The sequence below is a fragment of the Gymnodraco acuticeps genome, unplaced genomic scaffold (genome assembly GCF_902827175.1).
Source record: "Gymnodraco acuticeps unplaced genomic scaffold, fGymAcu1.1, whole genome shotgun sequence".
In the NCBI taxonomy this organism is placed as follows: domain Eukaryota; kingdom Metazoa; phylum Chordata; class Actinopteri; order Perciformes; family Bathydraconidae; genus Gymnodraco; species Gymnodraco acuticeps.
In genome coordinates this window covers 2,276,369-2,303,806 of record NW_022991513.1, presented here as the reverse complement: position 1 = coordinate 2,303,806, position 27,438 = coordinate 2,276,369, and the positions used below count along the sequence as shown (strand labels likewise).

General features: G+C 39.8%; 4 protein-coding genes across 5 annotated transcripts; 1 reads left to right on the top strand and 3 right to left on the bottom strand.

Moving 5' to 3' along the window:
- Positions 1-254: 254 nt before the first annotated feature.
- On the bottom strand, positions 255-6,226 carry slc38a8b (solute carrier family 38 member 8b). The gene is made up of 10 exons (XM_034197002.1): positions 5,934-6,226; positions 4,171-4,369; positions 3,277-3,427; positions 3,093-3,197; positions 2,928-2,985; positions 2,616-2,730; positions 2,384-2,531; positions 1,597-1,799; positions 1,434-1,485; positions 255-723 (listed from the first exon to the last, which is right to left on the bottom strand). The coding sequence occupies exons 1-10, from the start codon at positions 6,120-6,122 to the stop codon at positions 621-623; spliced, it is 1,323 nt and encodes a 440-aa protein (XP_034052893.1). The 5' UTR covers positions 6,123-6,226; the 3' UTR covers positions 255-620.
- Positions 6,227-8,192: 1,966 nt separating this feature from the next.
- Positions 8,193-13,915, bottom strand: nrn1lb (neuritin 1-like b). The gene is made up of 4 exons (XM_034196912.1): positions 13,844-13,915; positions 13,103-13,236; positions 11,123-11,305; positions 8,193-10,110 (listed from the first exon to the last, which is right to left on the bottom strand). The coding sequence occupies exons 1-4, from the start codon at positions 13,913-13,915 to the stop codon at positions 9,807-9,809; spliced, it is 693 nt and encodes a 230-aa protein (XP_034052803.1). The 3' UTR covers positions 8,193-9,806.
- Positions 13,916-15,862: 1,947 nt separating this feature from the next.
- thap11 (THAP domain containing 11) lies at positions 15,863-18,851 on the bottom strand. Its single transcript, XM_034196946.1, has one exon. It carries the CDS (start codon positions 18,488-18,490, stop codon positions 17,669-17,671), a length of 822 nt encoding a protein of 273 aa, XP_034052837.1. The 5' UTR covers positions 18,491-18,851; the 3' UTR covers positions 15,863-17,668.
- Positions 18,805-26,954, top strand: gfod2 (glucose-fructose oxidoreductase domain containing 2). Of its 2 annotated transcripts, none has more exons than XM_034196944.1 (3): positions 18,805-20,388; positions 21,800-22,170; positions 23,346-26,954. In XM_034196944.1, the coding sequence occupies exons 2-3, from the start codon at positions 21,918-21,920 to the stop codon at positions 24,245-24,247; spliced, it is 1,155 nt and encodes a 384-aa protein (XP_034052835.1). In that variant the 5' UTR covers positions 18,805-20,388; positions 21,800-21,917; the 3' UTR covers positions 24,248-26,954. The 2 variants fall into 2 exon arrangements, with proteins under 2 accessions (XP_034052835.1, XP_034052836.1); XM_034196945.1 differs by having other exon boundaries at positions 18,805-20,392.
- The last annotated feature ends 484 nt before the right edge of the window (positions 26,955-27,438 follow it).

Here is a 27,438-nt window from a genome sequence, read left to right as displayed (position 1 = left end):
ATGCAAACAGGAATTTCAAGGGCATAAAATCCACCTGTCTACATAAAAACTGAATATTGTGTGTATAGCACTCTCGTGTCAAAAATGATCCCGGCACCATTTTAATAATGATAGGAACTCAGTTTCTCTTATCTGGGTTTCCAATATGCAGTTACACACACACACATGAATGAGTGACTACGCAGATAAATAAATATGCATCAGTTGTACAATACTGCCCCCTAGCAGGATAGCACAACTACAAATAAAGACACTTTGTATTTTCTTATTTAATATTCTATACAATAGGGGTGGTAATGTAATCCTAAATAAATCATTAAAACAGCCACACATACTTTACAATTAATACCTACATTCTTCTCTTGACATTATATTGTTGTCCAATAACAACCCATTTAAATCCAATATGTCTGTAACACACACACACAGATAGAAATATTACATTATTGCTTTGTAAATATATATTATATTATAACCAGGTCATGGAAGACCTTGATAAGGATCATATATACAATTATAAACCACCTTTACAAATGCAACTTTAAGTTGTGCAAAACACATTGTGAAGTCAAAGTGAAGCAGCTGCTGCAGACAGTGAAGTGGAGATAAAGGTGTGAAAATCAGAATTTCTGGTAAATCTCCATTATAGCGATGGTCGTGCTCTGTCCGAAGATGAAAGATCCAACTACGATGGTTATAACTCCCCAGACTGTTAAAATCACCCTGCAGAAACAAAACAGAATCAGGGACATCCAGATAAACAACATGACAGATGACTTAAAATCATGGAAACAGTATGAATCTTCTGCTTGGCGGTAATTCATAATGATTCATTCTCTTTTCCATTATTCAAATATCCACATTTTATAACAAGATTGATACAATTTGTAGACGAAAATGCCCGTAGAAGCCTTAATGTTCTAAAAGAAAATCCATCTGATTACACAAAAAAAACAAAAAACACTGCTCTTTCTTTCTTAGGATACGACGCAGTTCAGACTCTATAAGAAGGACTTTTTAACTAAATAGTGATCACTGGTTGGATGGATAAATGACTTTTGTATATTTTGCACTGCAGGATGTGACAATCTTCATCATGTTTCCATGACCAGCATCCAAATATAAAAAAAGTATTATTCCTATTCTCATAACATTTCCTAGAAATGTTCCTTGGAAAAAGTAATTTAATTGTAATCATTAGAAACATAGACATTTCCTAGGAATTAAATCTCCACTAAGACACAAGTAAATATCACACTTTTTTTTGTTTAAATACTTGCAATTATACTCGTTACACTAGCAGTTAAACAGTTGAAATGAAATAATTGGAAGATCAGTTAAACACCAGATTTGTTTCCCTATGATATGTCAAATAACGCATTTCAATAATAATGTTATACACATAGAGTACGAGTGTGTAAATAATCACTCACCTGACTCTTGGACTCACAGGTTCACTTTGCATTGTGAACACTAAGCAAAGACCTGCAACACACAAATAATATAGAACAACATGTATGAACATAAAAGCCATACATTGCACATTGTGTGAGTACAAACACAGACACTTAATTTAAAGGAGACATTGTTACATACCAGGAAAGATGAAGATGAAGAAGGCGCTGATTCCCCCGATGACACTGATGACCTCCCCCATGTCGGGGACGAACATGGCGATGAGAAGAGTGACGGTGATCCAGATCACAGTGAGAACCACTCTGCAGCGAGTCTCAAACGAATGGGTGACGACTCCCCAGCGACGTCTTTGAATACGCACCATCAGGTTCAGGATGACAGATCTGTTGCACACACACACACACGAAAACACACACACACATACAACACACACAGTAGGACAACATGTTCACTTTTAAAATACATACACGAGTTGTACTATGCAAAAAACGAAATCCCCTTTCACACATGCCCTGCAAACCTGAGGAGCTGTGAGAATACCAATGTCCAAATGTCTTCTGGAGCAGACTTTACCCTGCCTGTCGCCTAATACAAAGATAATGTTATGTGAATAGAGAAACCCATTGTCTGGATCAAAAAGAAGGTTAATTTACAAGAAATAGCATGGCAATGAAAACGTGTAACTGGGGTTCAAACTAGATCTGGGAACTTGGGAGGAAAGTTCAGTATGAAAACTGAGCTGTGTAATCAACGTCATGTCATGCTTCTACACACTCAACCCAAAGCTACCACTCGCCTGAACCAAAAAGAGTATTTTCAGTAAGTGATAAGGGTTGAGATACGGTCAATCTCCTGTTGTGTGCAACAAGTGTCAAAGTCAAGAAAATGACTACAACGTGTGGAGATGATTTCCCTGGTATTTTCCAAAGTTGATTTGTAAGACAGTCTCAACTCTGCTGTTGCTCACCTCCCCAGGAGAAGAATAATAGGATAGATGGTGATGATTGATATTCCAAAAAGTAGCCTGGATATGATCATGGGCACGTCATTTCCTGGATATGACATCAAAATATCGGAGGCAACCGCTCGTCCAAACGTCATGAAGCCGTACACACCTGGAGAAAGGGGAGGTGAAGAGCAGTTTTCAGGGAAGCACAAATAAACTGAGGTCAATAGAGTTGCTTTAGAGTTGAACTCACCAGTGAGAGTGTAAATGAGTAAACAGAAAAACATGGAGACCACTGAGATGATGACCCAGTTTAAGAGCTTCTTGTTCTCCATGCTGCTGTAGATGGCAATACAGGCTTCATGGCACTGCAGACACACACAAAGACACATTGGGCATTCAGACAAATCACTACAATAGTTCATCATTTCTTCATGCTCCACGTGCTTTTTAGTTGTCTGTTATTGCTGGTTGGTTTGGACAAAGTTAGGTCCACATTAAACCACTTAAATGTCTAGCATCAGGCTGTCTACCTTTAGACTTAAAAGCATGAAGTTGATCCTACCTGGAAGCCAAAGCAGATGGTCGGCACGACACTGAACATTGAAGCCCACGAACCCACACTGAAAACACAAACACACACACTCAAATTTACAGATGCACACACACTGCATAGAATGAGAAAAAAAAGTTAAACACACACGTATCCATTACAAACAGTGTTACTGACCCTTCGCTGTGCTCTGGAGTTATTATAACATTGTGGCTCTCCATCAGGTAATACTTGACGATCACTGCCACACACAGATATGTTGCCGCCAGCGTCCCCAACACACTGACACAAAGAAAACACTGTTAAGCCACACACAAATGTGCACTCTATCTCATTCTGATCCATGATAAGTGTCATTTACCTTGTGTATTTCTGGATGCCGATTTCTTTTGGGATGGACAAGGGGAGGATGATGATGACACACATGATGAAGAGATAAAACCGCTGGTCGGTGTACCAGTGGTACGGCATCTCAGTGGACCCAGTCACCGTCTCGTATAAAGAAACACTCACTGGAAGAAGAATAACATTTTAACCATTATTTATCTGCTGCAACGATAAATGAATAATATAGATATAATACAGTTTTCATGCTCACCAAATAATTGATTTGACATACTTATCAGTCTTTATGTTGTTTTAATGGCTGCTATTCATGCTTTAACAATGGTGGATGAACATGATGACTTTAAAGCACGTTGTCCTCGAGGATATCTCACTAAAATGCTCCATCTGTACTGTGCTTTGTGCACAATGTATGATCCAATAGATTTTTTTTGAAGGGGGTGTGTTTGTAAATCAAATCTGTTTACATTTTTAACAGAGTAAAAACATTAAAGAGATTTGAAGCATTTCAGATGGACAACACGACAAAGGGGAAATGAAAAAAATGTGTGGTCTGAGAGATTACTTTTTTGATATAGGAAATGGCTGCTAAATTGATAGCAAACTCCTGATAAAATATTTAAAAAACCTGTGCTAAGATTTAAGATTCAAAAGCTTTATTGTCATCTGCACAGTAGTAGTGTAAATATGGCAATGAAACAAGGCAAACTAAATTATATATAGGATATAAAACAATACAAATATTTTTTTTTTTAAAGTGCCAAAAGAAACAGAGTAGAATAGATCAGAATAAAATAGTGCAGATTACAACAAGTATTTTTCATATTTGTATCAATTGTTTTAGTTACAAGTGGTCTGTTTGTAAGTAGGAGAAGCTGCATCTTGAAAGATAAGTTCATTGAGCACTTACACTTCTCCAGCTGGTCCTGCACCACCACCAGGAAGGCCACACATATCATGAAGAGGTTGAAGCAGAAACAGATTTCACAGAGTTGCCCCACCGCTCCTCCACACACCTCCCTCACCACGTCCTGGTACGTGTTCTGTCTGCTGACTGAGGAGGCATAGCCGAGGATGATCAGACCACTGATGAGGAAGACCAGGGAAACCTGCACGTCACACACACAAACACACACCATGGACAGATCATTAGGCAATTGGGCTCCAGACTCAGGCCTGTGAAAAGACACTCCTGAAAGAAAGAATCTCCATCCTCTCTTCAGAACAGACATGTTTTACTTGCTGTTATTTCAGATTCTTTGATGTGTACCTGTATTGTGATATTGGTTCAAAATGCACCTGAATGTCAAGTTGTGGTTCACACTGGAGATCAAGAGACTGTATTTTTATTTTTATACGGGTAAGAAGCCTTATAATCAATTTTCATTTATAGATATATTGATTGAGACTTTGGTCCATAGTTTGTCATAGTCCAAGCGTGTTCTCGCTCCCATCACATCAACTACAGCACCTTGTTCATAGACCATACACATCAAACTGAGACACTCCACAAGTCTCTCTGATGTCTGTTGGGCATGTACAGAGCTGCCTCTAGAGGCGGTAGTATATATGACAAGAGTTGAGGATGAGGTCAGGTGACGCCGAAAACCACAGTGACTGCTGTTTGACTGAAGCGTGACCATTCAAACCTTTGTGTGTAAGTTCATTTATGTCACACAAGTCACATACTTGGATGCAATGGATTTCGAGTCACGTAAAAAAAAAACGTTTTAAAACCCAAGTCATGATCTTTTCCTAAACCTTAACAAGTATCTTTGTTTAGATTCACAATGTTAATCACATATTGAAGTCTATCTGACAAACCTGCATATTAATATATGGCACTAAAGGGGTCCTGAGCAAGCATCTGTATGTCACGAGGTTGGAGGAAAATGTGTTCAAGCAAACAAGTTAATATGTCCATACATTAAACGAGGTAAATCATGTTTTGCTTTAAAAATATATTACTTAAATGTTTAATTTATAATCCAAATAGTACTGACGCTTTCTGCTGCAGCAGATCGACAAATGAAACATGCAATCCATATATATTCTATTTTAATGTAGGCTTCCTAACTTGTGTTTAAATGAATGCAAACTGTTTTAACATGTAGTTTCATATAATAAAAACACAGGTGGAAAAGGACTCAAATTTAGATCAAGAGCAATCAGAGGCTCCTTATGACCTCATAGCTTGTTCCTGGAAAGTTGAAATGTGAAATCTACACACACACACACACACACACACACACACACACACACACACACACACACACACACACACACACACACACACACACACACACACACATTTGTTACTTCACAACATGAGTAATACAAACATGTGTATGCACACACATTTGTTGCTATAGTGCAATGAATGTTCAGGCCCTCCTTTAACTGGAAGCTCATTAGAGTTCACCTGTGAAATAGATGAGCCTCTTTCACACCAGGGAGTGACTGAGTAGTGGTGAGTACATACATATACAGTCAGCAGGCTAACAGAAAAACTAAGCCCTCAAATGTCTCTATATATGTTATGGAAATACAATGAAGGGATTTGCAGTTCAAGCCATCAACAATTCTATTTTAATGTATTGTATTTTTTAACATTTTCTGCACTTGCACTATATGTACTATAAACAGCTAATATTGCAGGTGTGTGATCCTCACCAGCTCCACACTGAGAGCAGTATTCACTCCCCCTGCCTTCTGGAAAGCCCAGGGGAAGTTGAGCAGTCCGGCACCCAGCGCAGACTTCAGCATGATGAACACAGCACCGAATGAACCGAGCCGCGGGGGGCCCGAATGAGACGCAGAGCGGGCCAGCAGGTTGATGCTCTCTCGGGCCAGTTCCTCCATGATCCTGAGCGAAGCTTTAACCCTATATAACTGATACTTCTCAAGAACGATTTCTGACAAAACTAACCCTTCTAGAGCAGTCCAGGTGTCCGCTTCATGCTTCTGAGAGTTTGAACCTGCTGAGAGGGAAACCCTGCAGATATATAGCCTGCACCCACGAGCACACGCGACTCACATGGTCTAATTGGACATTTTGACAAACATTTCACTCTGAGGTGACACATATATCACTAAAGTGAGTATGTTTGCTTGTGTTTTCTCTGTCTCTCTCCATGGCTCTCTCTTTTAAGTTGTGTCTGTCTCTGAAGAAGAAGCCTACAGATAAAGGTAATTGTGTTGTTTTCTTATGATTACTTTTATTTGTTTACTCATTTTGTCCATACATGTACTGTGTTCAAAATACACATTGTTTTTCCTACAAATAAACCCATCAGTGGACCTCCTCTAAATAAAACCATGAATGAAGCAAAAAAAGGGAAAATACAGGCGGGGGGGTTTCTGTGTCTCTGCAAATACAGACACCTGCACACACTTCTACTACTGCTTCTACTACTGCACATAGTGGGTCGAGTCGAGACTGATGATTGAGAAGGATTACTTTGCATAAAGTCTATATATTGTTGTTTTTTTCCTCCGGGAAATCCTGCACAGTTTCATTAAGAGGTAAACCACATGACTCGAATGTCCTCCATTTACTCGACTTTGTTGTCAATCTGAATGTAATCACCAAAGAGATTGGCCACTATTTACTTTTCATTTATGTATGTTATATATCACATTTTTGTATTAACAGAATCATGAATGTAGATTTGGTGTGCAGTGCAGTTTACACTGTTTAAACAAAGTCCCGGTCATATGGAACAATCTACTACACATGTAATTCATAATCCATTCATGATTCATGCTACACACCATCTGTCACAGAGCAGAGGGCATCGGTCCTATTCATGAACATTGCTCTACATCAGGAGGAACTTTCCAAAGAAAAATGAACTTTAACTAACTGTATCTTTTTGAACAGCTGTTCCCAAAATGTGAGCGCTTTGAGGCACCTTCAAAATGATGTCATGGTGATTTTGCAGATTTAGAGAGAGCAGAAGTGTTATGGGGACAGTCCAAAGGTGTTATTGTATACCATAGGCATGTGCTGTTCCCAAAAATATATCAGGACTTTTGTTTTTATAAAGCATTTTCCATTTTAAATTATATTACATGTATAATTGATATTGTTGTTCATAATCCATTTGTAAAAAAAACCTCCTGTTTAAAATATGCATAAAACCACTGCAAGAGTAAGACTTTATGAATCCTCTCTGTCCACGGTGACCTGCCACGCTTTGTCGTCATGACCAAATCAGGGTTATAATCTGTTTTTTATGTAGCCTGTTAGCAAAAAATATATACTGAGTCCGAGACCTTTAAACACGCAGTCTGATTATTCAGATTTATAAAATAATATAATCATGTACGTCATGCAAGTCTGTGCAAAATGCAACTGGAATCATAAGCTGGGAACTGTATGAAGCAGCATTATTTAAATAAGCCATTAAACCTGTGAAACTTGGGTTAAAGGTGCTGCATGGTTGCATTTAATCAGTGCCATGTGAATATATAGCAGAATATAAAGCAGGAGGTCCACTTGAGGTTTCAGTGACCGCTAATAACTCCTTAAATTCAGCATGCTGCAGTAATGAAGATACCACCTCTAACATTTAGATGTCATACTTGCTTATGTCATGTTTGAGTTAAACTTCGTTCATACAATGCTGACAAGGCAAAACACCACAAAACCAATCCTCATCACTTCTCATTTGCAGTGTTTGCGTTGCGTGCTCTGAGGACAATAAGACTGTTTTCAAGGGTTTCGAGGAGCAACCTGCTCCACTGTGACGAATAAAGACAGATGAGATTAATCTACTCATGATTCTGCTGTTATGAAACAGATTAAGAGAATTCAGATTACAAACACACACACACAAACATACACACAAACACACACGCAGCTGACACAAAACCCATGTCTTCAAGAAAAGAAAACAGTCGCGATGTAAGGAAAATAACTGCGTTGTGTGTCAGAATACAGAACATCTTTAATTTAAGCGTTTGTTGGGTTGAAATCAGAGTGAAACAAAAAGGCATGTACCACTCTTTACTGCAGTGGAAAAAAAATGCAAATGAACACAATAAATACATTGGTAATGTGAAAACCAGTAAATACATTGCAGTCTGTGATTGCATTACAGCTCAGTATCAAAGAAAAACAACAGCATTAATTAACATTACAGCAACTGTTAATGTTATACGGATGAAACTTGGGAAATAAACTCCCTTTTTACATCACCGTTGTCATGTCCTGTGTGTCTTTCTTTGTTATTCCCCCCCCCACCCCCCATATAGAGGTCTTGAAGTCAACCTTACTGAATGCAGCTGTTCAGAATAGAAAAGCAACACATACCTGAAATAAGGAAAACCACTGAACAGGTCAAAGGAAATGATACAGTTTAAACAACTGACAATATTTTTGCAACATCATGTGCACACTGCAAAGGATGCCACCAAAGACAGTATTATGTTCTGATATTAAACAGGTCAGACAGGGGGATGAATTAAGCTGCACAATAACAAATGTTTGCACCCTGCAATAATACTCTGCTCTAGATCACACCTGATTGGATCACAGTCTGAACACCTGGCGTCCCTTAAAATCTCCTTTGTCCTAAAAAATCAGGCTGTATTTCTGATGTACTGCAGAAGTGGTAGAAATAAAGGGTTTACAACCATTAGTATATCATAAATGTAACATAACTGAGATTAGTCTTTCAGCTAAGTATTTTCAGTGAGTAGGACGTCCTCTTCTGCCTTCCCTAAATCAAAGGTTTGTCACTCCAGCCTATAAAATATGACCAAGCAATAATGTGAATTTAATCACTATCAATAATTTAAGTTGCAAGTATGCTTCCTTTTAATATTTATGTCAGAATTAAATAAACCTTTTGTCAGCTTTTTGGTCTAAGAGCAAAGCATGTGATAAATTCAACATATTGTTATTTATTCAATGCCTAAATAAATGCTCCACCTTTTCAGGTACAAAAAACTGAACCAGATATTTCGTTTGATCCAGTTATTGAACTCTTTTTGTTTTACAGGGGGAGCAGGACGCTGACCACCAGCTGCCTTATTAAAGATAAGTTAAAAGAATACTTCACCAACAAAATGATAGTTTTAAAATCAATTACTCACCAAGTTTTACCTTGGATTCTGGAAGAAAGCTTTGTATTTCTCACAGTTCTCCGAGGTGAATACAGAATCCAAAAAACTTAACTTTTTGCAAAAATGATCAGGCTATTAAACACACTTCAGACTTGCACGTAACAGTAGCATGTCTGCACAAGCGTGAACATGTTTACGCCAAAGTGTTTGAAATAATGAGATTATAGCAATAATGCATGTGTTTGGAAAGCAGTGAGCATATGACAGGATAAATGAACCTTCATTAAACTGCATGGGTTGTTTGAGGCTTTGTAAACTCCATAACCATGGCCCGCATTCACTTCAATTCATCAAAAATGTTTCTCAGTTTTTGTTTCATGCAAGAAACATATTGTTTTTTCCAAGAATTCAAAGTTCCAAGGGTGAGTAGTTTTTTAAACTACTTATCATGTCTTGTGTGAAGTATTCTTTTAACTAACTCCTGAGCAGCAGTAGCAAGGTGCTGCACACAGGGAACATCAGAGAGCTGAAGGGGGGGCTGTTCCTGTTGGTTTGCCCTTTCAGTGTTTCCTTGTTGGTCTGGTCGGAGGTGGGGGGGCTCGGGGCTGCAGGCACAGTGCTGGGTGGGAGGGTGGTGCGGCTAGCACACATGTCGTAGAGGTTTCCGGAGAACTGCGTCTTCCTGGACTCTTGTCTTAGAGACTCCCAGACGGCTGCTGCGTCTCCCGGGCAACCGGCCAGAGCTGAGTTGGCACACACATGGAACGCATTCCAGGACCTTCGAGGAAGGAGGAGATCAGAGCAGATCAGAGCGGAAATGTGAAGACTGCAGGGTAACATGTACAATAAAACAGTTACCATTTGAGCAAATGTTTAAGAAATATTTAACACTTCTTCAGAGTTTGAGTGGATTAACCCCTCACGTTGCTGTTCAATCTGGGGTAGCTTCTGTTTGACACTTATGTATGTAAAAAGCACTATACATAATCAACAAGATTACTAAAAATGAAATGTTGAATGTAGCATTTTCAGACAGTATGTCTGTATGTGTACACTTATTACATGCATGACTTTTGGGTGTGGTAAGAATAAAGCACAATTCAAACCACATCCAACAGAAAACAAACTCGTTTTTAAGTTATAATGTAGCGTTTTGGCCCATGTTTATTTGACAACACCTGTGGTTCCTGGTGATAATGGTTTGTTTTATTAATACAGGCCCAAAGCAAAGCATGTTTTTATTAGAGATAATGAAAGGAAATGATGACACCGGACATGAAACCTGAGAAACATTTCCCCTAAACATAGTTTTGTACACAGTTTAGCTGTATGTAAATGTCATTTTGTAGGAGACAGAGTTGAGGTGTCGGCCATAAACCCAAATCAACACCTAGTAACCCTGTGAAGCGCTGTCAGATGATAAATCTCTGTAAGTTTGTCACTGCAAAAACTCACAAACTCTGAAGACAACATGGTTTTAAACAATCTATGACCATTTGGCTCTGTGAGGCTGTACCTGGTGCTATAACCTGAATGCTTACGTCAGCATGCTAACATTCTCTTACTGACAATGCTAACATGCTGACGTTATGCAGGTTGTATGTTTGTCATATTAGCACATTTCAGTGAGAAACATAAAGTTCAGCTGAAATATTGCATTGCAAAAGAGCCAATATTTGTTGAGACATTTCATTAATAGACTGGAGCAACTTTAATAACTTCAACAATCTGAGACAAGTTGTTTCAAGACAGACAGGGGATGGTTACCAAAGTGCTGGACAGATACACACCTGCAGATTGCATCGATGTCCTGTGTGTTTTGGTCTTTTTGTGTTTCCACCAAACTGTCTCCAAGTGTAAGTAAACACTGAGCGAAACTCTTGTAGATGGAAGCACATGAAATTGCCGCTCCGAAACTCACAGGGACCAGGCCTGATGGAGAGAAGAAGAATAATTGGGAGGGTTGAAACCCTCTTTAATGGTCACACGTGCAGAGCACACAGCACACACAGTGAAATGTGTTCTCTGCTTTTAACCCATAGTACCAGGAGTCTAGTACTAGGAGCCACTGCTCCTAGTACTAGACTCCTGGTCTAGACTCCTGGGCAGCTATTGTACAGCGCCCGGGGAGCAATGGGAGTGAGGGGGGAAGGGGGGTGTCCGGTGCCTTGCTCAAGGGCACCACGGCAGGGCAGGAGGTGAACTGGGACCTCTCCAAGTAGCAGTCCACACTCCATATTTAGGTCTGGTCGGGGACTTGAACCGGCGACCCTACGGCTCACAGTCCAAGCTGTGTACTGTACTGACTGAGCCACTGCCAGACAATATAACATGAGTATACAGAAATAGATGTGTTTAGAGATGAGAGATTGTTTGGTTCAGGGATTTCATCTTGTGATGTGAAACACAATGTTTATCTTTATAGAGAAATGATCCATCTGGTGCTCAGAGGGATCAAACAAATACAGAAATATGTTGATTTCCATTCATCTGGAGGGATTATACAACCTCAAAGCCAAATTCAGTGCAGGAGCTGTCTGATCGATCAACTCATACATAACACGCTGAGACTAGTTTGAGTCATCACAATCTTCCTTAGAAAAGTTGTGAATCTATGTTTGAATTGATATGCAGAGGACATTTGAGCGTAACCTCACAGGAAGATATCTATTGATTGACACACTCACATTCACACTCTATTAGTTGACCAATTCATAATCTCTAGAATATGGAGATTTCCTGCTTTTCTCTGATTTATAATATTAAACTGAATATCTTAAAATTATGAACTTACAAAACAAGATCTTTTTGACCTTACATCAAACCAAGGATTTTGATTTCTTTATGAATCCTAAGCTATTGGCGAAGACAGACATTAATTCATCGATATCACTAAATCTGTTCAGACCTTTATTCGTCAACAATACCAATACCTAAGGATTGAATATCTCTCCTAAGTGTCACTTGAGAGTCTGAAGCATCAGGTGTGTTATTTCATCCGCTGAAGCTTTAGATTGACCAATAGCTGACTCCTGTCTACGGCTCAGACAGATAAGATAATACTTTCATTATTCACGCCTGAATGAACATTAGTTATGTATTTTTTTATCTTGTTGTATTTGCCTGCTTTAATTTGTGTGAAGTGTGTCATGATTTCTAGTTTACTATTCATCCCACAATAATGCTCATCATGATTTTACTGCAAACATTTTGTTAGTCTTGCATTTTCCAAAGTCATTGATCCAAATTCTACAACCATAGAATCCACAGTATGTTTTTTCTACATAAGCCATCACATGTGTGTTTTACAACAAACTTCCTGAGAGGAGTAAAAACCTCAAAATACCCTCAAAAATAACAGAATTCACACCTAAATATATGATTTTGTACACCAAATACATACATACACACACACACACACACACACACACACACACACACACACACACACACACACACACACACACAGAGGATGAGAGAGAATCAGTACATGAGGGACAGTGAGTATTTCATTAAGGTAAGTGCATTAGTAAACCCATCGCTTATCAATTTTAGAACAAGCTAAGTAAATGAGTTTTTCTGTAAATACTTAGGGCTTTTTCTGACAAACCTGCTGAAATCCCTTCTACGCATTGGGGCACAAACAGACACATCATTGATATAGTATAAGTGCCCGAAAAAAGACAGGCAAAAGCCAACTTAGCACTTTAAAACGTAAAGACTTAAATGCACATCACACAGTCAGAGAGAATTTAAAGAACCATCCTTACTGAGGCAGAGAGCGATGGGCAGCAGCATAGTCGCTGTGCCTCGTTGGGACTTCTTCATCTTCCCTTCCACGAGTCCTGTGAATCTGAGATCCACCTCTGAACCCGAGCCTCTGATGAGAAGCTCCCCAAAGTATCTGATTTAAAAAGGGACGAGTACTTCCATCTGTTCATAAATTATTAGATTTTAAAAGTAAAGCACAGAGCCACAACCAGACTGGATTAACAGTGAATGGGAACGCTGCATCACAGAGAGTAAGAGGATGCTGTGTGTGTGTGTGTGTGTGTGTGTGTGTGTGTGTGTGTGTGTGTGTGTGTGTGTGTGTGTGTGTGTGTGTGTGTGTGTGTGGTGTGTGTGTGTGTGTGTGTGTGTGTGTGTGTGTGTGTGTGTGTGTGTGTGTGTGTGTGTGTGCATGTGTGTGTGGGGAGGGGCACAAGGCGAAAGCTTGCAGGCAGCCGACCAATGACGGCATCCCTCACAGCAGACTGGATTAAAGTGTTCTCATTTCCGGTCTTTAGTATTTAGAACATTTATTTGAAACACAAATGAATTATAAACTGTATTACCAATCGCTCATTTGTTAACACACATTTACGTGCTGCAAAGATCTGACTGCACTATTGAAAAATGTGTTTATCACAAATGACATTAACAGGGAACATGATCAGAAGTGTCAGCAGGATTTAGTGTTTCATGTGGACAGATGGAGGACGTCCCACAGAGGATAAGAGAATCCAGCTCACCTGGGAGTCCAACAGTCCAGAGCCACCTCTGAGAATAGCAGCATCCCAAGTGAGAGTCTCACCCACAGCCATGTGGGTCATGGGGGGGTTATTGAAGAGCATATGTTGTATCTACATGTTATTCACTCTGAAAAAAAGATTGGGCAGATACTATTTATTGTCCTGTTTTTTTATAAAAATACACTTGCCTTTTTCCCAATTTGAGCGTCCATCTTATATCCCCCTCCTCTTCTTCTCAGCCTCCAAATCCCCATACGCCCCCCCAGATGGCTTCCACTACGTGAATTAGTATAAGCCCCTGTTCACATCTGTACACTGACACAGGAGGAATGGTAACCCATTGTTAATCTGCGGTTTAAAACAACCATTAACTACAAAATAATCCATCTGTATCTGAAGCCGCTGCCCAGAATCAATACCTCAAGTAGAGAGTTTGGTATTACAGCTGAAAACATCTGCTCTTTTAACATTATTACCTTTTGCAGAAGATGCTCAGGACCAATCAAGCCTGATGTGAAGTGTGTGTGAAATATAGAGTCATTCATCACATTTATTATTTTAAGCTATTTCAGCCATGAGGGCTTTTGTAGTTTGTTGGTGATTATGGGCGTCCTGACTCCCCTGGCCTCCTAGTTTTGTGCAGTAGTTCACAACTGGGGGTTGCAAAGCCTTATTGATTTTCTTGTGAGTAAAATATTTTTGTATACAGTGTGTCTGTAACTTTGGATTTCATTTCATATAGATGATTATTTAAGATACATTTATATAAAAGGGAACTAAGCAATAGTACAGTAAAGTGAAATCATTACAAGTCAACCTACATTCAAGCATGTCAAATTACTGGGAAGTATAAAAAGAGACAGGTTGTTGATTCAATTGTTGTCGATATCTTGATACAAGATTTCATAACGACACAACTCTATTGAAATAATTTATATTATCATATAGGATAATTGCCCAGCCCTAATACATTAAACCTAATGTATTATTTCCAGTCTTACCTTTTGATAAGCCAAGAAGAGTGGAGCCTATAAGGGTCGTTTCCCAAAAAACATGGTTGTGTGATAACTGCTTGATATGTCACAGTAGTTAACCCATAATTCACTTCCTGTAAAGTATATAACATTTATTTTTGTAGGCGATTTATGATAGAATCGGCAGTATCAACATTATTATCTTCAATCAAGTGAACACTATTTTCTTGACTTGTTTTAATAGTTTCTCGTAACCAATAAAAGTTTTTTTAAAGAGATGTCTTCCTAATTAAGCTTTTTATTACCTATAAAATAGCAAAAGAGAAGGTTTTATCAGCAGACAATCCCTCAATTGAAAGAGTATTTAGAAAATAATTCTGCAGGTGTTCAGATAATTGGATATAGAACAGAGAAAAGCAGGAAATCTCCGTATTTGAGGCTATTCGGAGCATTTCGCATGAAAAATAGGCAAGACGACTAATTGGTCAAAATAGTCTGCATTTTTTGTTTCTGTCAATCATAATGAGTTGACTAATCAATGCTGTTCCTATGAAAAGCAGACAAATATATTTCGGTCAGCAATATTAATTAAAGGGATTTGATGTAATGGCCACCGTTTGAGCAGGCACGGATATACTGTGTGTATAGTGTGGTGTCACACACTGGATTTTAAAGATTACATATTACACTTGTTTACTTCATTCACATTACACAATTACGCTGAAACGACAACTAAATCTGACACGAGAAGCTGTTGCTTGGCCTAAATGTAAAGACAGCTTGGTTAAATGGCAGCAGCCTAAAAGAGAGACACAGTTGAGTCAATGTGATCGACAGCGATGGATTAAGGCATTATGCAACACTGTGGGGAGTAAAAAAAAAAAGAAATCCAGATGAGATTAGGATCCTCGCTCTCTCCGATGCTGTCTGTTCATTCATCCCTATTCCTCTCTCTCGGTTTTCCTGCGACACACAGCACGGGTTCAAAGGACACGTTTCAAGTTTAGGTGAAGTAGCCTAACTGAAGAACAGTTTTACAATCACATTAAGATGTTTCATTTTTTAATATGAGTAACAATCAAGCAAAGGACCATCCAAGCCGTCGACACACAGACAGATGAAGCAAATTAGGCCATAGAGCAGCGCTAAACCTCCCGCTCCTCAGTTTAATGTCACCGCCATCTAGAGGGTGGAAATCACTCTGCAACATGTGACACATCGCACCACAAGACTCTACAGTAAGTCAGATCTGCTACAAAACTATGAAATGTCAAAACAATAACAATGGTTTATACCATGTGGCGTGTGGTGCAGTGGGTTGTGAGTTGGTATTCGGATCAGGAGGTCATAGGTGCAGTCAGCATGTCGTTGTGTCCCTGGGCAAGACACTTCACCCCAAATTGCTCCTGTGGGGATTGCCCACAGTATTGAGTATGTAACACTCGCTTTGGATAAAAGCGTCTAACAAGTAACATGTAATGTAATACCATACTCTGTAGTGGTACACTCGCTGAAATGATTAGCTCAGATTAACAACACAATATCAGAAATCTTTTGAAACACAATGACTTTTTAAAGGATTTATGATGATGTTTTTTTGTTCAAGTTTGATTCCCTTCCCTTCATAAGTCTATGATGTGATTTAGGGTGTATCAAATATGATGAAAATGGTATGACTTCTTAACAGTGCTGAAAGTATTGTATTATAGTAAAATATTATTTGTGTATCTCTTCTTTCCTAAAAAGAGTCCAACAAGAGCCTCGAACAGCTGTCTGAGAGCTTAAACCTTCCCCACTTGAAGGTGAAAGAAAGTGTTACTGGGACGCTGCCTGGACAAAATATTCAATGTGAATCAACGTTATTTTAAAATGAAATGTACATCAAAAAAGGAGCAGAGCCTATAGCTGTGAACTAAGTTCAACAATCTGAAATGTAGGTAACATCCTGTGCATAATACATGTATGAAAGAAATGCAGCCACTAAACTCCTGCGTGAAAAACATCACACACATGAACCACACTGACATAAGCAGGAGCTGCTTCAGAATAACCTTGGGCGCAGACATTAACATGTTCAAGTTGCATAAAGTATGTTGAGAAAATGTTTTTCTTTGTACTTCACTTCCTTAAAAACAAAACGTTGAGCAAATGTAACTTAATGCATGTCTTCAAGAAACATAATTTAATAAGATTACATTGTTTGAGTGCCTTCAAGTTTGAAATAATTCCTTAAAGTCTGTTCCTTGATGATCAAATGTCTTATTTCAACACATATCAAGGGAAAGCATCTTAAGCTATCTTTAAAGGCAACTCAGACAAAGTCATGGTAGAGCTGTACTTCATTGACTAACACCCAAGTGTGCCAAGAATAGTGTTTTGTATACAGAAAATCCTATAGATGCGCAATCTTGGCATAGTTTACCTCTGCAAATCTACTAGATGTTTCTGCTACAAGCTCCTAATTCAAAATCTCAAGTAAGGAAATAACTTTTTAAAAGAAAAACGTTCTACATAACTAGACAGTTGAGAGCATCCTCCTCATCTGTCACGTCACACATGTATAATCCTGCTCTCTTGTCAGTCTGTGCATACTATGATTCTTGTTTGATTGAACAACATATGTAATATTGATCCTGCAGGGAACCGGCCAATAGTGCACTGTGCATGTTTTTAATATAAGCTAGCCTATGAACTAGCCTGTCAACTTTTTCAACACAGGCCTACGAAAAGTTAGCTCTACCTCTCGAAAATAAATTGTCATCGCTCGTAGTTTTATACAAAATAGGGTTGGATCGGTGTCATATCCGTTAGTCTGTCTCTGTAACGGGTCCTCTCCGGTGATATGCACCCTTCAGATTTTCTTGCGGACGCTTAAGGCCACGGAGTTCCCGTAGAGCAGCCGGTCCCGCTCGCGCACCTCCTCCTGCAGCTTGGCCTCGGCGACCCGCAGCTGGCGGATGGTCGCCTTCATCTCCTTCATCTTCACCTCCATCAGCGCGATGATGTCCCGCTGCTCGTTCAGCTTCCGCAGCAGCTCGGCCGACGTGGTGCCGGTGGTCAGCGAGTACGAGTGGTCCAGCGGGCTGCTGGTCACACTCACGTAATGCACGGCCGCCAGGTGCGACCCGTTTTCCGACAGGTCGTCACCGATGAACTCCTCGGTGATGGGCTCCGTGTAACATGTCCCCTCTGTCTGTGTGGGGAGCCGCGCCGTGCCCAGGTACTCCCCGTTCTGCCCTATCTGCACCACGGTGATGCTGCTGTCATCACTCGCCTCTCCTCCGGTGGTGCCCTCGGCTCCCTCCGCGGCCACACTGCCCAGCACACTGGAGATCAATATCCCGGAGGGGGCTGCGGCACCGGGTGCAGTAGCCCCCGATGCCTTCCTGCCTCTGCCCCTCCGGCTCCTGCGCTCATTGACCCCCCGCAGAGGGAAGAGGGATGGCACTCTGATGGTGTAGGTCTTCCTCCCACCGGCGAAGTGCACGCTGCAGACCCGGTGCCCGGTGGTGGGCTGGAAGGTGCTGAAGCAGCCGCTGACCCCGGCCCGGGAGATGTTCCGCAGCCACAGCTCCCTCAGCGTGCTGTCTTTGGGAAACGTGTAGAAGCGCAGGTCCCGGTCCCGGTGCGAGTTGTTGTAGCAGCCCGGGACACAGCACGTAAAACCGGGCATGTTTGCTTCAACACCTAGGCTTTAGAGCACGGTCGTCGGGGTGAAGTTTAGCTTATTTAATTGTTGTTTCTTTTTTCAATGCGTTGTAATGAAGCTCAGTGGCCTACAAGCGGAACTACACGTCCCACAACGCTAACAACTTCCTGTTTATTTTTCACCAACAGTGAGCTGCTTTTCTTCTTACGACCGCTAAATCCACCGGTATGTATCCGGACTCCAAGCATGTAGAGCTTGTATTTATGATGAAATTGAGGCTGGCGTTTTATTTTCGGTGGTAAATGTCTCGTTTTGTTCTTCGCGGTGTTATCAAGACAACCGTCCTCTGCTGAGAACTAAAAGTCCCATAATTCCTTGCGCTCCCCCTGCAGGTCCGTTAGAAAACGAGTGCCCCAACAGGCCAGTGTGGGTAAAGCTTGTGGGTCAAATCAATGTACAGGTGATTTCCTTTACAAGTGAAAACGATCTGGACAGAAGATTAGTCTTAAATATTCTCATTGTTAAATTGTATAGCTATGATGCATTCAAAGGTGGTCTAGAATTAACCCTAATTTTCACCAGCCAAGTCATTACATGTAACTTTATTTTTAATTAAAAGGTCTGACAAATCAGAAAACCATCAGCATGGTCTAAATTCTGTTCCTTTTATACCTGTTAATCGGTGATATAAATGATGGTGTTTTATCATTTACATGATTCTTAAACAATAAGAGTAATATAATAAAAAATAATGCCATCAAAGCTATGGTCATCTATAATGCCTAAAACTGAAAGAGATGTTTACTCTTCTCTTCTTGTTCTTCTAAAATAAGTTAGTCGAAAAGGAATTCAATTATCTTTATTTTTACATGTATAAATCAATTTATTTATGCTAGTTATAATACAGGCACAAAGAACATGATGACCACATTATTTTTGTTTCCGTGAATAATAAAACTAGGCTACTTTTAATAAAAAATGAGTTCGCATATTAAACATTCGAAAAACAAATAGCAGTTTGCAATATTTTGCGTACATTTTTTGTATTGACTTACCAAACAGCATCATTTTAATCCTGGATACTGTGTCATGTTTCAAGTGTTATGTTATTGTCTTCTGAAACAGCAAATTGTAGAGCAAGAATTTCTGCATGGTAACCTTGTCAGCCACCTGATGGCCTTTTTAGATCCCTTCTTTGTGTTTGACTCTTTCCTGACAACAGGGAACCTTTTTTATTTGATTTAAATACTTTTAAAAGATACAAATGATGAACAAAAACAGTAAATGTCTGTACAGTTTAATAATATCTTCCTTTATTAAAAGAGTGAAAGATCATATGCATATTTAAAAATGTGGGCATTCAAAACTATACAAAAATATTATCAATGGCAGCAGTGGATGTGTTGGTGTAAAATTATTATTATTGCCAGTGTATGGCGTAGCTTAAGTTAACCATAGCAAGTGTAACTAATTGTAATCATGTCTAAAATGGTTACTTCTAAAATATCACTAAAGAAATAAAAACTGTGTACATAAAACTTTGTAAAGGAGGTTTGTGAAGTCTCATCGCACTGAATCATGGGGAAACAGAGAGAGAGAATCCACTTGCTCCACTTGACACACAGCAATTAGTCACATAATTAATCCACGTTATGTTTTAGTTATTTGCCTTTAATCGATATAATAACAAGTTCCACAGGGAGCACATTTGCGTCTATTTAGTATTAATGTGCGTAAGGCTAAAGCCATAATTTTGAGGTGTAACTTTCCCTTGATTCTTCGCTGGTGAGCCATCTCTTACCTCCTGTAGTATCTCTGGTCCTCCCCACAGTCCTGCCGTTGCTACTGAAGTTACCACTAGCAACTGGGCAGCGCCCGGCGGAGCACCTTCAACCGCTGTTCATGTTGTCCTGCTTCATACAGTAGGTAGCACATTTTACTCATATGATGGGTTTTTATCAAGCCAAGTTCAAAGACAGTTAGACGACTTATCTCTAGATATTAACTCTGTAAAGTAGCTTTGTTTATCGGGGGCTTTTTGGTCTCGTTTTGCGGCTGGCTAGCTGAACATGCTAGCTAATGTTAGCTAAGTGTGTGTGGACACTAGCTATCCACCATCACACTCCTGTATAGACTGTTCAAAGTAGTGGCCACTTTGCACAAGTAAGTGGTATTGTTAAATATAGCTACAGCCAAAGTATTTTTGATCCCAACAGCAGTATTGTGTGAGTTATTACTTTGTTATCTGATTAGCAAATAGCAGCAAGGCTAGGTTACTTTCAGTGTTGTCTGTGTGAGAGAAAACCTGGTAAATGTGTTTGTTTGGCTGTTTACAACCCGAGGTGATCCAGTGTGATAAATGCAGACCATATGTTTCTTAAGGTTAACACAGGTAATGCAGGTGCCATTATCAGTCTGTGGTTGTACAGTCATGGCGACAAGCTGTCCCTGCCAGCCAGTATTTTAATGTCACCGTCATATCTTCTCCCATAAATGTATATTCCCAGTATTATAAATAGACAAACCATGTATAGTCTCTTTTTTACAACCCCATTAGAACTCAGCCAACGAAGAGCTGTTCCCCCCCCACCCTACTTCTCAAAAGAGATAATGGTGTAGGCAGGTGCTCCACCATACAACCCCCACTAACAGCACTTTCATAGGCTGAAATTCACACTATAGTTGCATATTCATAACAGTTAGTTTAGAAAGTCAACAAAGGTTGTGTTAGGAGATAAGGAATACAATAATATCACTCAAGTCATTTTTATATCTATATATCATGTCATTTAGATACGTTGTTGATGAACTATGCTGTTCTGTGTTCAAGTTGTTGTACATTCACACCACTGAATAAGTGTTTAACCTGGATAGGGTCAAACACACAGACATCCGTGGCTCTACAGAGGTAGAGGTGACGTTGACTTTAGGTGGGTGTGGATCAACTGAGGAATGGCATGTTAACTATGTAGCAGGACACAATGCAAGTAACTATCGGAGACTGCTGATGGGAGAAACTGGTCTACACCTCCATTAGACATGTTTGTCCTGTTTGTTGATCCAGTCACTGGAGATAATAGATATTGTGCAATAAGAGACAAGTTACTGTACTGGTTTTGGTTATCGTAATAATGTGAAATAGATCAATTATCCTATAATGTCTGGTCTTAAACTCAGCATTAACTGCTTTGAATGAACAGTGAATGTGTTAACATGGACGAGTGTGCACAGCATTATTGCCCATCTTTAGGCAACAGCATAACATTTTTTTTTTACACATATTGCAGATTAAGTCAATGTGACATATTATTTACCTCCTTTTTATTTTTACAGGTACAATCTTAATTTCCAAAAACAGTCAAGACATGAGAGGAAAGTGAATTGTATGCTCTTGGGATGTTGTTGAGGCTGGCTATGGTTCGCACGTAAGGTCGCACTGAGTGGCACTGCCATGTTGCCAGGAGTCGGTGTATTTGGCACGGGCAGCACAGCCCGAGTGCTGGTACCGCTGTTGAAAGCTGAAGGCTTTGAGGTCCATGCAGTTTGGGGGAAAAGCGAAGAGGAAGCAGGCTGCCTGGCAAAGGAGCTCGGCATCCCGTTCCACACCAGCCGATCTGATGACGTCCTGCTGCACCAAGACGTCGACCTTGTTTGCATCTATATTCCACCCTCAATGACAAGGCAGATTGCTGTCAAAGCACTGGGTAAGAAGTCACACACTTACTTTTATCATGCTATCCTGTCCAAAAACCTTGGGCACTTTTGCACTAAACACGAGTGCAAAACATATAAACATGCAGTCACTCTATCACAAGCCATAATAAATACATACAGGAGGCTGCTGCACATTTTTTATTTTACATACAACGGTTCAACGGTTTTTGTTTAAGTTAATGATTACAAAAAAAGTTTACTTCCTAAACACCAGCTTCAGATCTTATATAACAGTTAACTACTAAAATCATCTACAAATACAGACAGTTAACGTGACTTGACCCAGCTGGGCCTGGTGGGTCGGCTCTGGAACAGATTTAACATTTTTGACTGTAATGACAGTACTCTCCGAAAACTAAAAATGGCTGCATTTTTCTGTAACCTATTCCTCAGGGTTTATCCTAGTGATGTGATTAATGACAATCATAGCCGTAACCACAGGGAAAATAGCATTTTGAGGGACGAAAAAGAAAATCCTTATGGATTAAAACTTAACCACATTTTACATCTGTTGGCAGCTCATTGAAGGAAACATTTCCTTATCAGAGGAGACTAGATCTATAAAGTTATCTTACTGTATCTGATGGAATTCCTGAGGGTTGACCTCAGCTTCCTGTTTTAGTTGCAACTTCCTGAGTAATTCCCCACCAAAGTATTTATCAACGGCACTACTCCCAAGGCCGCCAATCTCCATATATAAAAGCCATACACACCCTCTGTGCTATCGATGTGGCTGCATGAGAATGTTGAGTTTTTTGTTTATTCATACCAATCTCCAGGAACTGAGGGGTAATAGTATTTAAAGCAGTCGACTCCACAGGGTGCCCAAGCACGGACATATCAAGTCCAGCCTACAGCTTCAAATCATATTTAATACACACTCAGTTGCAACTTCAAAACGAACAAATGCAGTTTAGAGAGGCATAGAACAAATCTGATTAGGAACCCTCGTAATCAACACAAAGATAACCAGATTAATTAAAAATAAATTAGCTGTTCAATCTTTTTGTTACTGTTTTTCCAATACAATACAACCAAAAAATCATTAAAAAGTTTGTGGGGTGACATATTGTATTTTGTTAAAGTAAAATTCTAGTACTCTAATTGCACTCAGTAATTTGTTCAGAGATAAGTATAAACCCTTCCTGTCTCTCTCTCCCTGCAGGTATAGGTAAGAATGTTCTGTGTGAGAAAGCTGCAACCGCTGTGGATTCCTTCAAGATGGTGACTGCTGCCAGATACTACCCACAGCTGCTCAGCATTATGGGTAATACCCTGCGCTTCCTGCCAGCTTTCGCGGCAATGCGCCAGCTGCTGGTGGAGAGATATGTTGGCGAGATGCAGGTGTGTGATGTGCGTGTGTATGGCCCCAGCCTCCTGGACCAGGCGTACGGCTGGACGTGTGAGGAGCTGATGGGCGGAGGCGGACTGCACACCGTCGGCTCCTCCGTCATTGACCTTTTAAGTTACCTGACGGGTGAACGAGCCCATCGTGTTCATGGCTTATTGCGGACCTTTGTACAACAAAATGGTTTGATCCGAGGCATCCGCCGCGTCACCAGTGACGATTTCTGCTTCTTCCAGATGTTGATGGGTGGAACCGGGTCTCGCTCGGGCGGCGTTTGTTGCACTGTCACCTTGAACTTCAACATGCCGGGGTCATTTGTGCACGAAGTAATGGTAGTCGGATCCACTGGGAGACTGGTTGCCAGGGGGACAGAGCTATATGGCCAGCGCAACGGGAGTAAAAGTGAGGAGCTGTTGCTAGGCGACAGTGGGTGGGTGGGGCCAGAGGTGAAAGAGATGACCCTGCCTCACCTGCAGGGGCTCAGCTCCATGGTGAAGGCACTGAGAGAGTCTTTTCAGGCTCATGAGGAGCGCAGGTCATGGGCACGAGGACCGGTCGCCATGGCACCGACATTTGAAGATGGTCTGTACGTGCAGACCGTGGTGGAGGCAGTGAAGCGGTCCAGCTGTAGTGGAGAGTGGGAGTGTGTTGAGATCATGAGTCAGGAGCCAGATCCCAATCACAACCTGTGTGAGGCTCTGCAGAGAAATAAGAACTGAATCTATTTATAAACCCAGTGCAACTACTACATGTGTCCGACGGTCGGCCTCTGAATGTTTCTCCTTTCTGTCAGCTGCTGAGGCAGTTTACATGTACCATGACTACTTACATTTTGCATTTTCACATTTTGAGCAGAATATTTTTGCTTTAGAAATCAAAGCTGTGGATGTTTGTACCCTCACAGTTATGATTTGTTTGTACACTAAATGTGTTGACCTCAGCTCCATTATTCTGATTCTCAACCGAAAATATTATTATAGCTGTGTCAAAATCTACCTGTGCTCCGTTTACATGTTTATTATCTGTACCATGCCAAAAAGTAGACACAGCTTTTAGTATCACTGGAGCCTAAAGTCATGGAGCAATGCCTGAAAAGTTCCCTTTAAATAAGGTTGATATATGTCTCCTGTCGACAAGGCACCACACCTATGTCAAATATTGGCCAGGAGAAAAAGTCCTTGATAGGCCAAACACAACCTTGCTGTTTGCTTATCCTCACTTTAAGAAGCTTGTGTGGACATATTTCTGTCATTTGTGGAACCAGCCGCTTATATGCAGGTTGTATTTTGAGACATCAGACCTTGAGTGGTTTCAGTGTTTCCCAGAGTTATACATTACACTACAAGATAATGGTCTAATGGCTATGTATCAGCACTAACAAAGCTGTTAAGTTGCTGCAACCTAACACGTCTCAGGAGGGAACACAATTTCATAGTTTGGCTCAAATTGAAACAACTTTAAGTACAGCCCAACCGAGAAAACATGTGAATCTTTATTGTACATATAGATGTATGTTGGTGTTAATTTATTTTCAACATGAATAGCACATTATTCTGAAAGGAAGTGGGCATGAGGATGATTTGACTAACAAAACTCTTTCAGTGCTTGCAGTGTGGTGACTGGCACAATTCAAATGATGCTCTTTTCGAGCTCGGCCTCTATTAAAGTATAGAATAACAATAATGGAGCTGTGCACTGTTTAGTTTTATTTTTTGGATTGTGTAACAATAAGCATACTTTTAAAGAATGAATGAGGGGCTTGTAGGTTTTGATGTTAATATATGTCATGGCATACCTAAAATACCAGGGATTGAGTCAAATAAGCTATGTTAAACTGAACATTAAAAAGTCTAATTTATATAAATCCCCTGCAAAATGTCCGATTCCTAAGGCTGGTCTTAAATCTTTATATCAGATGTCACACATCCTGTCGGTAGAGCAGTTATGGTGAGCTGAAATTATGAACTGTTCAGTATGCTCAGTCATTTAAATGTGACTATTTCCAGATACACTACTTAAAGAAGCTTCAATGAGGGTGACACTTCAAGTGTTTTTAGTAATGTTTTATATAAACATCTTCTGGAACATATGGACAGAGTTGAAGTAGTAGCAGTAGCTCACCTGGTACAACTCACCACCTATTGATCCATTCAAACTTTCAGTAAGGAAGGAAACTACCACCTTTTAACCTGTCAAGCATTGATAGGATGAGCATTTGATGCTCAAATGAAAGATTTTAGGTGGAGTAACGCAATGAATCTTAGAAATAAGTAACTTTTATTGTTATACTGACAACAGTTTTAGATATTCAAAGACCTAGGATATTTGACAACTAGATTTAGTTTAAAATGTGTGTCAAAAGGTTTGTTTACATGAGATAACAATTGAAGTTATTTGAATGCTTTTTGAAAGATTTTGTTCATGCAATCTATGCATTTTAAGTTATTACAGATGTTTAAATCAAGAGAGAGGAGTCTGCCCTTCATCCGAACACCTTACTGATCTTTTCATTGAGTAGAACCACTGGATCTGATGTGCACAAGAGTGTAAATGTGTGCCTCTCTATGTTGCTCAGACCAAGCTAAGTTTTTAGTTGTTATAGTCGCTCACTGCATTTCAGTACTGCTGAATAATATTGGGCTTGGTGCTCCTCCTGCTGAGACAGGAGGTGAGGACAGAAACAGGCTGCTGTTTGTTGTATTGGTCTGTTCCTTAGACCCACGCAGGATCTGCATATAAGGAAACATGCACCTAACACGCTTACCTCACACTATCCTAACAATGCTTGTAATTAATCAAGTTCACATTAAGTGTCTTTATAAAACACATCACCTTTTCCCGCAGGATTTTCGACGACCCACCACTATTAAAATACATTCCAACCAAGTTTTCACCTTCTTCTTTTTCTCTTGTTCTTTGCACTGATAACGGATAAAGCTGCCACATATTTAATATGCTGTGTGGTGCTATTACCAGCCGGCTCACTGCGAAAATGAATTTAACACGTGTCTGTATAAGGAAGTGTTTTTATATTTATTTATGTCTTGGTGTGGAGAAAGTTTCCCATTGTTTATTTTGTTCAGTGTTTGTGTCTTAAGTATGTGAATTTCTGTTGTAGTATTTATCTTGTTTAGTTTTAGTGTTTAATATGGCTTTTTCAGCACAATTTATGTTGGTAAACTGTACTTTTCATTTGCCTGACAGATACTTCCTTAATAAATACAGTTGTATTCATGTACTGTCTTTGTTCAGAAAGTGTATTAATTATGTAAAGATAACATATAAAACATTTTGTATTGAACACATATTCAAAATATTCAGCAAGTCAAATCTTTGACTCAGTGTTGGTTGTGTTGTATACTGATATGGCAGTAAGAGTATATGTACTCATTATCACACAAATAAAATGCAATGTGTTACATCCTCCCTCATCTCCATAGAGCATAAAGTCACCATCTTGAATCGGAGCATTGTGCTGCAGTCAAAGGGTTTACAGCAGGGGTCTTCAACTAAAATTCAACGAGGTCCAGTTAGAGAAAATGTCCCCATGCAAAGGTCCGGAACATCAAAATGTCTAACTTGCTTCATGAATTAGTGTGATATATATATATTGAAGTGACCTGTACCTTAGCTTTATCAACGACTGCATGTAATCAACAACTGACTGCCAATCAAATAAAGAAAGTACAATTCAAAAACAACAATATTTATTGTCAATTAACATTACTTAAATACTGTGGATATGTGTAATGTTCCTCTCGGGCTGCATTTACAAATAAAATAGAGAAAATAAATAAAATAGCTTTTGAAAATATGTGCATCTTAAAAGTGCTAAAATAAAGTTTAGCAGCAGCTTGAGTGTCCCTTTTTCTTTGTTAACCGTTTCACATCATGACCTAACAATTTCAGC